Here is a 10,752-nt window from a genome sequence, read left to right as displayed (position 1 = left end):
GCACTTTACATACACACACACACACACACATACACACACACACACACGAAAGTGTTCCAGTTTGAACTTGTCTGCCAGCCTAACGTAAGAGTTTGAACACTCACAGAACCTTTTAGGACTTTTGGAAACCACATATACTTTGTATTATATATATATTATATACATATATATATAATGAATGAAGAGAAGTCCTAGAATCACTTTCAACATTCAAAGAGACACAAAGAACATGCATGAAGTACACATCGGTCTTGTTTAACACTAACCATCAGTGATGAGTTTGTGGATCAATGCTATAGAACAGGGGTGTCAAACTCATGGCCCGGGGGCCAAATCCGGCCCGCGACTTCATTTTATGTGGCCCCGCAAGAGCTTGAAAAGAATATTATACGTTCATTATACGGTTTACAGAAGCAGGTTGCCCATAAACTACATGTCCCACAATGCATCTCGTTTTGTGACATGCACACTGAAGAGACTTCTGCTTTCAGACGTAGTTAATTACTAAGTTATTACCCTATCCGATACTAATCCAATTCAGAGGCAATAATGTAATATAATACATTATTTTATGTATATTTATATAGTTACAACCGGCCCTTTGAGTGCAACCATAATGCAAATATGGCCCACGATGAAATTGAGTTTGACACCCCTGCTATAGAACATGACATCGTTGTGTTGCCATCAGTATTCAAGACGTGTGTATCTTATTAAAGTTATATTGTGTTCCTGATGTCCGGAACCTGCGACTGAAGACTTGCTTTCATTCCAACCCGGTCTCATTCCGTTGGAGCTTGTTGTTATTTTCCGTCTCTTTAATGCGTTTTTAAATGCCGTCAGATTTTGCATTTCTACTTAAAAATTAATTCGTAAACGTGTTGCCTTTAAATGTTCACACTGTTCTTTTGGAAACGGCAGCATGTCTCATCTTCTGTGTGTAACTCTGCACACACCTTTATCTCTCTGATCACACACACACACACCCAACAGGAAGTGTGTGTCCTCCATGCAGGAACACACACTGGAACCGGTCCATCAGCGGTCCATCAGCGAGAACACGTAAATATGTAAATGACTATACTCGCTCAGAAACGCTCGACTGACTGCGTTCCTCATATCGGCATCAAATGATAACGTGGACACTTTCATGGTCCGACATGTTTACACATCGATTCACTTTAAGTTATACTTCTTATACTGTGGCTTTTCATCAACGCTTCGGTTCCAGCTTCTCAAACGTACGGATGCTTTCCGGTTCGATACCCCGGGCTCCCTGAAGGAAAGTCGTTTAAACAACACGTATTGCTTCTGGTTCTTCTCTGCTTTTAACGCGAGAGGTAAATCAAGAGGTCAGTTTGTTTCAGTTTGCACGTCTTGGCATCGAGGAGAACATCGCCCGTCGGCCTCGTGTGTGTGCAGCAGGAACCAGTAAAGCACCGACACGTCGCTGAGCACTGAAAGATATTTATTAGAAAAGAGGAGCAAAGCATTTTTACAAGGCGATCAGCAGCACGATCAGGATTACCCTGCGATCAATAACAGGCGCTTCTATATCTGCAGCACAGGAGGAAACACTATGTACACACACACACACACACGCACGCAGTTTAACATCAGGGACTGGTGGAGGTGTCGAGGCCCTTTCTGGACTTGAAGCTCTTGAGATGGGGGTTCACTGAAGCGAGGGAATGGCAAGCTGTTAGTGCAGAGGTGCATTGTGGGGGCTGAGGGACCTTCCTCCGACGGTATCTCCCGAGGAACCCTTTGGTTGTAGCGATGCTATAAACCCCGCCCCTCTTCACGGAGCCTTGCTCTTGGTGCGGCGCCGCCGGACCTCCTCCATCAGCTCCGTCAGGTACTTGATCTCCCGGCTGATGGCCTCCGCTCTCTCCTCCAGAGCTTCGTTCTTCTTCATCAGCTCCTCGCACTCCTCGCTCACGAGGTCCTGCTCCACCCGCTTCTTCTGCCGGTAACGAGTGGCCGCCGTCTTGTTCTGCTCCATCTTCTTCAGCTTCTTCTCCACCACCTTGGGAGCGCCGGACACCGACTTCACTTTGATGGAGACGGAGGAGGAGGAAGGTTCTGGTTTTTTAGAGTACGGCTTGGTCCTGGAGGAAGAGGGGAGCGTTGGAGTTGGAGGAGAAGAAAGGAGGCGAGGGGGGGAGTTGGTGAAGGACTCGATGCCTGAGTCGCTCTCACAGTCGCTGGATGGAGGAGAGGTTTTGATTGGCTGATCGGGGAGAGCGTTCTCTACCAACATGTGGCCTGAGGGGGGAGGAGAGGGGAGTACAACGGGGGAGGAGAGGGCATCCAGGACGTCCTCTTCACTCCCCAGGTCCAGGGTGAAAGCAGGGGAGGGGGGCTCGGACTTCAGCACCACCTCCTTTTCCAGGTGGGGGTCCAGAGGCAGAGGGAGGGAGGAGTGGAAGGCGTCCAGGTGGGGGTCCAGAGGCAGAGGGAGGGAGGAGTGGAAGGCGTCCAGGTGGGGGTCCAGAGGCAGAGGGAGGGAGGAGTGGAAGGCGTCCAGGTGGGGGTCCAGAGGCAGAGGGAGGGAGGAGTGGAAGGCGTCCAGGTGGGGGTCCAGGGGCAGAGGGAGGGAGGAGTGGAAGGCGTCCAGGGGCAGAGGGAGGGAGGAGTGGAAGGCGTCCAGGTCCATGTGGGGGTCCAGAGGCAGAGGGAGGGAGGAGTGGAAGGCGTCCAGGTCCATGTGGGGGTCCAGAGGCAGAGGGAGGGAGGCGTCCAGGTCCATGTGGGGGTCCAGAGGCAGAGGGAGGGAGGCGTTTAGGTCCATGTGGGGGTCCAGGGGCAGAGGGAGGGAGGAGTGGAAGGCGTCCAGGTCCATGTGGGGGTCCAGAGGCAGAGGGAGGGAGGCGTCCAGGTCCATGTGGGGGTCCAGAGGCAGAGGGAGGGAGGCGTTTAGGTCCATGTGGGGGTCCAGGGGCAGAGGGAGGGAGGAGTGGAAGGCGTCCAGGTCCATGTGGGGGTCCAGAGGCAGAGGGAGGGAGGCGTCCAGGTCCATGTGGGGGTCCAGAGGCAGAGGGAGGGAGGCGTTTAGGTCCATGTGGGGGTCCAGGGGCAGAGGGAGGGAGGAGTGGAAGGCGTCCAGGTCCAGGTGGGGGTCCAGAGGCAGAGGGAGGGAGGAGTGGAAGGCGTCCAGGTCCAGGTGGGGGTCCAGGGGCAGAGGCAGAGGGAGGGAGGCGTCCAGGTCCAGGTGGGGGTCCAGGGGCAGAGGGAGGGAGGAGTGGAAGGCGTCCAGGTCCATGTGGGGGTCCAGGGAGGCCAGCAGCTCCTCGGGGGAGTCGTCAGAGCCAATCAGAGACTCCAGGTCCAACTCACTCAGGTCGATTTTCTTCGACATCCAGTCCATGCCAGCGAACGCATCGTCTGCCGAGAGAGGAGAGTCCTTTAGTTTATACACACAGAACCACATGCCCATCGTGTTCGCCGACGTTTAAGACTATTCAAACCCGTTAGGAAAGACCCGCAGAAAAGCTGTACAAACTAGGGATGCCAGCGATTATTCGAATATTGGCTAGTCTCCATAATCGAATATTATTTTTAAAAATCGATTTTATTTATATATATTTATTTTTTTATGTCGTTTTTTTTTTTCCTGGCTTAGTTTCAACCAAAATATATATAAATATATATATGCTAATTATAGTAATAGTATTAATAATTTTAACACCACCAGTTTGTTTTACTGTAAACTTGGAGGAAGCCTGCGCAGAGCAGACTGCTGCTACACTACGACCCCCCCCCCTCTCCCTCTCCCTCACACGTGCGACTAAAGATGAACAAAGCGGCAGGTAAAAAGAGTTCCTCCTCGTGGAACTACTTCGAACTTACAAGTCCAAAGGAAGTTAAATGCAAGCTCTGCGAAAAGACGTTGGTCTATCACAGCTCAGCCTCAACAATGCGTTGGCATTTGAGTGCGAAGCCAGAGAGTTTACAGAGAAAGACGCAGCACAGCCGGCCATTACCGACTTCACTTCAAGGCCACGTCGAGGTGATGACATGCTTGTTTGTTGTTTGTGCTGTTAAACATGTTCCAGTAAAGAAAACAACGAAATCCACTTTTTTTTTTTTTCGGGGGGGGGGGTCGACTAATCGATTATTATTCGCCAGGGCTGCCGAATAATCGATTTTGATCATGGTCAGTTTCTGGCACCCCTAGTTCAAACCAATCTGTCAAATAACAAACTGATTTGCCCGGCGTCTCTGATGATCACTGAAGAGCTGGAATCCGTTTGACCTTCAATAACGACCTCAAACGTTAATTAAAACGAGTCTCACAGCCGTTGGCTTTTACAGACGCCAAGAACCACAATCACTACAACAAAGAACACGTCACTGAGAAACGCCACTTAACTAAACCAGTTTCACACACACACACACACACACACACACACACACACACACACACACACACACACACACACACACACACACACACACACACACACACACACACACACACACACACACACACACACACCACACACACACACACACACACACACACACACACAGTTGTTCAACCCGAACACACCCACTCATTACCGAGGCCTGTCATTGTGTGAACTTGTCTGAACTCGTTTCGTGCCACGACCTTCAAAGACGTGCAGCTCAGAAGGAGGAAGGACCCTAAAGAGAGGGCCAGTGACCTTGAGAGCGATTAGCTTCACCATCTGGAGACGCGTCGAAGCTTCTGGAGATCCACGGACACCAAACGGCCGTGAAGCGTTCGCCCGTCTCCTCGTCGCCGCGCACTGACGGAGAGTTTCTAACCTTGGCGGACTTCAGTGCTGCCGGTCCTCTGGGGCCTTCGGTAGGATGTAGGTCTCCAACCACGCAGGGAAGGCTGAAGACCTTTCCTAATTTAATACAAGACGCTTTATCGCTATCTGGATGCCGTATAGTCCGATCTCTTTGATTCCAGCTGTAGTGAAACATGTTATTTCGATATTGTCTGTATATAAAGAACCCGATTCCCCCCTCTCGAATAAATGGAGCATTCTGCCTTTTAAACAGAGGTGTTGAGATTAATCGTTTCTACGATGCGGACGATTCTGCATCGACGGAACATAATCGATTATAGCGTAGTCACGTAGCTTCCTGATCTTCCGGCGGGACAATAACGGTTTTTTGTTTTGTTTTTCCATCAAATCGGTCGGTGGCGCAGAGATCAGGGAACGAGCAGAACGACCCGCTCTGAGTCAGCCCGCGTCGCCGCGGCTCAGACACACATCGACTTGTGAAAAACAGTCGTCGTCATGTCAGGTTTTTGGTGGATTTAATCAAGTGTTGGATTGCAGAGTCCTCTTGCTATTTTCAGACGATATATACGTGTTACGGTTTGTGAAGGCAGGAGGAAAGCTTCCGCGACCACCGTCTCCTCTCTAGTGCTCCAAGCCCCGCCCCCTACTGTTGATATGCTGTTGTGAACACTCCTGTTGTCCGCTGTGTTCAGACTCAAGTCATGTTGGAGATGCCACATTCAGTGTCCTTCCTTTAACAGAAGGCCGTTGCTCGAAGCTGCATCTCGACCGCAGGAGCATTAGTTTTTGCGGATGGAACAATGTCACACACAGATACTGTATAAGGAGGCGAGAGCTACACAATTGGTTTATAATTTAATGTCAGGACATTTATGTTATTGATTTCTGACGCATTTCTAAATAAAAAAAAACCGTTCATATTTATTTACTGCATGTATTCGTTGATGAAACAGAAGCCATGTGCAGTAATATAGAGAATTGAGGCGGATATCGAAGCGTGCGACCAGTGAAGATGCACAGCCCTACTTTTAAACACTTCTTAAATATTGATGGAAGTCATTTGAACTAAGACGACTTTGAGTATCCGGGGAAACCTTGAAGCGTATTAATACACAGATAAATGGTCTCTCACCGCTGCAGTGCTCTGCTCCTGTCGGGGCGTGGAGCTGCCAGGGGAGGGGGTCCTCGGAGGCTTTGGTACCCAGGAACAGGGAGGCGTGGAAGGGGGGAGGGGAGGAAGAGAAAGAGAGGGGGGGCGAAGCTGGAGCTTTCCCCTCTAGATAGCAGGAGGGAGAGAGAGCTTCTTCGTCTTCATGGTCCAGAAGGGGCCCCATGGGGTCAGCCGTCAGAAAGGAGGGCCCTGTGGACGAGGGGCCGTTAGCATCTTACTTCCTGACACAATATATTGATTTAGTTTGTCGAGCGCATGCTGCTCAGCTGGAGTTTTACCATTACAACTGTGAGACTACTCGGGACAGTCTCATCCCACAAGAACACCTGAACTAAGAACATCCATCTGGTATACATCAACATACTGTTAAAAACATACTGTTCAATAAAACAGATCAAATACTGCAAGTAAATAAAACACGTTCCCACTTGTTACCCGACTAGAGGCTCCGTGTAAATGAGTGTCCTTGTGGAAACGACACTAACCTAAGTACAGGGCCTCCACGTCCTCCAAGGCCAGGCAGAGCGTCATCGTGGCTGCTCGGGGTTTTCAGGGAGAATAGAAATAAAAACGAGTCCGGTATCGAGTGGAGGCGGTCGGGCCTGCTGTCGACGGCAGCCAAGCTGAGGGTGATTGCCGAGAGAGACCTGGGGAAGGGAAATGGGTTAGATACATCGCTTTAGATTAGCAACCCCACACTTTAAATGTTCTTTTCGTCTTTATTATTTATCTACCTTTATTCATTTTATAGGTCTTAATCTTTTTTATTTTATTTCTGTTGTACCGATATGTTCACTTTGTTTTTATATTGTGGCATCGACTCACTTGTCTTCCGTCTTATCTGGAGAGAAACATTATTTATTTAGTTGTATTATAACACCTTCCACCTCCTTGTGTCGACGAACCTGATCAAATGTTATATTTTGCTGCAAGTGCTGTATGAATAAAGCTTTATTAAGTGTGCACTTTATGGACCTTTCTTTATCTGCAAAGATGATCATATTCATCTCATCTGCACAATGAATACTTGTACTGTCGCTACTTTAACTATATTTTGATGCTAATACTTTAGTACTTTCAGTTGAGTAACATTTTGAATGCAGGACTTTTACTGTACACTCTGGTACTTCTACTTTTACTCAAGGACATGACCTGAGTACTTCCACTTTTACTCAAGGACATGACCTGAGTACTTCCACTTTTACTCAAGGACATGACCTGAGTACTTCTACTTTTACTCAAGGACATGACCTGAGTACTTCTACTTTTACTCAAGAACATGACCTGAGTACTTCTACTTTTACTCAAGAACAAGATCTGAGTACTTCTACTTTTACTCAAGAACAAGATCCGAGTACTTCTACTTTTACTCAAGTACAAGATCTCTGAGTACTTCTACTTTTACTCAAGTACAAGATCTGAGTACTTCTACTTTTACTCAAGTATAAGGTCTGAGTACTTCTACTTTTACTCAAGTACAAGGTCTGAGTACTTCTACTTTTACTCAAGTACAAGGTCTGAGTACTTCTACTTTTACTCAATTACAACATCTGAGTACTTCTACTTTTACTCAAGTATAAGGTCTGAGTACTTCTACTTTTACTCAAGTACAAGGTCTGAGTACTTCTACTTTTACTCAAGTACATGATTTGAGTACTTCTCCTTCTACTCAAGTACAGATCAGAGTACTTCTCCCTCCTCTGGTCTTGTTAATGCTGTTAGCCTGTGGGGGATGGGAGGCTAATGTTGGGCTAATCCGTTCCTCTGAGGTGACAAAGCTGTGTAGAAAAGAAGAAACGCCCCGCCCTCCACCGGGGGATAACATTGCCTAAATTGGTCATGCTCTGGCCGGTAGCCCCGCCCATCTCACACGTCACGGCGAGATGTGGGAGGGTAACCGCCATTTTCACAACAGAGCAGCAAAGACAAAAAAAATACAGCGCGCCATTTTGGACACGCCACGTTGTCATTTGTTCATTATTCAAACATTACTTGTGTTTAAAATCACTCAAACTGTGTGTTAAATGTGAAATACATGACTTTAAAATAGGGGGTTTGACAGTTTAATGGATAGCAAGACGATCGTTAAAGCCTGTCTCGCGAGCGTTCTAACTCCAACTGACAGTTTGTGTAATTTGACACCGACACCCAAAAACAGGAAATATTCACAACATTAATGTCGATATTAATACTTATATTCCCCTAAATATTTAAATAATTATATCACAAAGAGATAGAAACTTCTGCTTTTTATTTACCCCCATTGTTTCTCACACCACGGATGATTACATTTAGATTTAAATACAAATGCTCCTTTTGTAATTCGGATATTTAAACATTAGAACATATTTTCTTATAATTTATTTTATTCTTTTCAAATATGTTGAGATGCTTTCCAGTATTTTGTTAACTTATGATGAGCAAAACATCCCAGTCTTAATATATGATAGGATAATATATGGCATTGAATTGGATAACAAAACGAACATAAATAATTTGATTATATTGGCAAGATATTTTATACACAAATGTCATTTTCTCAAAATGTCCGCAGTATTTATATCTTCCTAAGGACATGAAATTCTACAGTTAAAAATTGTCCAAAAAACGTATAAAAGCACAACAACTTTACACATTTCTTAAAACCTTTAAACAGTTTTTACCAAGGCAATCTATTCCTCATTGTGTAAAAACCAAGTTATAATAATAAACACAAGAGAAATACTTCCGGCATGTTGCCAGAAATAGCATCCGTTCTAACTTCAACTGACAGTAATTGTAATTTGATACTGACACCCGCAACTGCCAATATAAATGAAGATATAAAGAAGAATACTTACGCCATGATGCCAGAAATAGCCAGTGCACTTCGCCTTTGCACAGCCGGGTTATTGCCAATGCAGGAGAGCCGCTGCACGCCGTTAAATTGCCATGTTAGCGGGGATAGATTTTACTGAGGGTCGGTGTCCACATTTAAATCTGAATTAACTTAGAGGGTCGGTGTTTAAATGTAAAACTGAATTAACGAAGTTACCTATTGTAAGTCGCTTTGGATAAAAGCGTCAGCTAAACGCAATGTAATAAAAAGTAACAAACGAAGACTGGAAAACACAGAGTGGACGAGGTGTAGGGAGTCACGCTAGTTTATATAGAGCCGAATCACCGCCGGGTGTATTCCTCCGCGGTATCAGTCCGCGGGGAGCGCTTGATTTCAGTGGCAGCGCAGCCGGGCAGTTTGAATCAGTTGACACACAAACAATGAATAGTAAATGAAATAAAACAAAAGATAAAAAAGAGAAGAAGTTATTTATATGAACAAAAGAACATTTGAGAAAAAAAGTCCAATAAAAATAGGGTTTGCCTGCTGACGGTGAAGTATTTCTTATTTTAATTCAAGTTTTCCTCTTCAGCACACTTTTCACAGGGCAGTTAACACAAACACACTACTGTGATGACGCTACACGAGTCTGGCCTATGATTGGTTGGATTCATTACGTCTACACAGCTGACAAAATAGATCTATATGGAGCTTTAAACCTACACGAGGGCTCCCTTACTTCAGATGTAGGTCAAATGCAAAATGTAAACATTGGGGGGGAAAGGGGGAAAGACGGACTTTAGGAGATGTTGTATTCCTAATATTGACTCTTATTGGACATGTCATGTCCAAAAAGAGCTTTTCTGTTTATAATATGTAACGAAAATGCAAAGAAAGAATATTAAATAATCATTTATTTCTTAGGTCTTAATTAAGCATAATGTATTATATTAAAAATAACTGATACACTAAACATAAGAAGACTATTTAGTTCTACCTCCAAATGTGTGTATATGTATATTTGTGTCTATGTATGTGTAGTGTCCTTACTTTAAAGAGTCCTCTCCTGCTGATGTTCAGGTGTATATCAGTATGTAGTGTCTCTACTTTAAAGAGTCCTCTCCTGCTGATGTTCAGGTGTATATCAGTATGTAGTGTCTCTACTTTAAAGAGTGCTCTCCTGCTGATGTTCAGGTGTATATCAGTATGTAGTGTCTCTACTTTAAAGAGTCCTCTCCTGCTGATGTTCAGGTGTATATCAGTATGTAGTGTCTCTACTTTAAAGAGTCCTCTCCTGCTGATGTTCAGGTGTATATCAGTATGTAGTGTCTCTACTTTAAAGAGTGCTCTCCTGCTGATGTTCAGGTGTATATCAGTATGTAGTGTCTCTACTTTAAAGAGTCCTCTCCTGCTGATGTTCAGGTGTATATCCGTATGTAGTGTCTCTACTTTAAAGAGTCCTCTCCTGCTGATGTTCAGGTGTATATCAGTATGTAGAGTCTCTACATTAAAGAGTCCTCTCCTGCTGATGTTCAGGTGTATCAGTATGTAGTGTCTCTACTTTAAAGAGTCCTCTCCTGCTGATGTTCAGGTGTATATCAGTATGTAGTGTCTCTACTTTAAAGAGTCCTCTCCTGCTGATGTTCAGGTGTATATCCGTATGTAGTGTCTCTACTTTAAAGAGTCCTCTCCTGCTGATGTTCAGGTGTATATCAGTATGTAGTGTCTCTACTTTAAAGAGTCCTCTCCTGCTGATGTTCAGGTGTATATCAGTATGTAGTGTCTCTACTTTAAAGAGTCCTCTCCTGCTGATGTTCAGGTGTATATCAGTATGTAGTGTCTCTTCTTTAAAGAGTCCCCTCCTGCTGATGTTCAGGTGTATATCAGTATGTAGTGTCTCTACTTTAAAGAGTCCTCTCCTGCTGATGTTCAGGTGTATATCAGTATGTAGTGTCTCTACTTTAAAGAGTCCCTCCTGC

At 45.3% G+C, this 10,752-nt stretch overlaps 1 protein-coding gene across 1 annotated transcript; it reads right to left on the bottom strand.

Moving 5' to 3' along the window:
• Positions 1–1,451: 1,451 nt before the first annotated feature.
• Positions 1,452–9,061, bottom strand: LOC117443892 (proline-rich protein 36-like). The gene is made up of 4 exons (XM_034079702.1): positions 8,796–9,061; positions 6,441–6,602; positions 5,917–6,144; positions 1,452–3,387 (listed from the first exon to the last, which is right to left on the bottom strand). The coding sequence occupies exons 2-4, from the start codon at positions 6,484–6,486 to the stop codon at positions 1,802–1,804; spliced, it is 1,860 nt and encodes a 619-aa protein (XP_033935593.1). The 5' UTR covers positions 6,487–6,602; positions 8,796–9,061; the 3' UTR covers positions 1,452–1,801.
• Positions 9,062–10,752: the final 1,691 nt, after the last annotated feature.

The sequence above is a fragment of the Pseudochaenichthys georgianus genome, unplaced genomic scaffold (assembly GCF_902827115.2).
Source record: "Pseudochaenichthys georgianus unplaced genomic scaffold, fPseGeo1.2 scaffold_698_arrow_ctg1, whole genome shotgun sequence".
NCBI lineage: Eukaryota > Metazoa > Chordata > Actinopteri > Perciformes > Channichthyidae > Pseudochaenichthys > Pseudochaenichthys georgianus.
This window is presented reverse-complemented; position numbering and strand designations above follow the sequence as displayed.

What these genes read in the sequence shown, in the direction of transcription:
- LOC117443892 (XM_034079702.1), bottom strand. Translation starts at nt 6,486, where the DNA reads ATGACGCTCTGCCTGGCCTTGGAGGACGTGGAGGCCCTGTACTTAG. An exon ending in CGTGGAGGCCCTGTACTTAG is followed by an intron (nt 6,145 to 6,440) that starts GTTAGTGTCGTT and finishes CCTCGTCCACAG; the next exon opens with GGCCCTCCTTTCTGACGGCT. An exon ending in AGGAGCAGAGCACTGCAGCG is followed by an intron (nt 3,388 to 5,916) that starts GTGAGAGACCAT and finishes CTCTCTCGGCAG; the next exon opens with ACGATGCGTTCGCTGGCATG.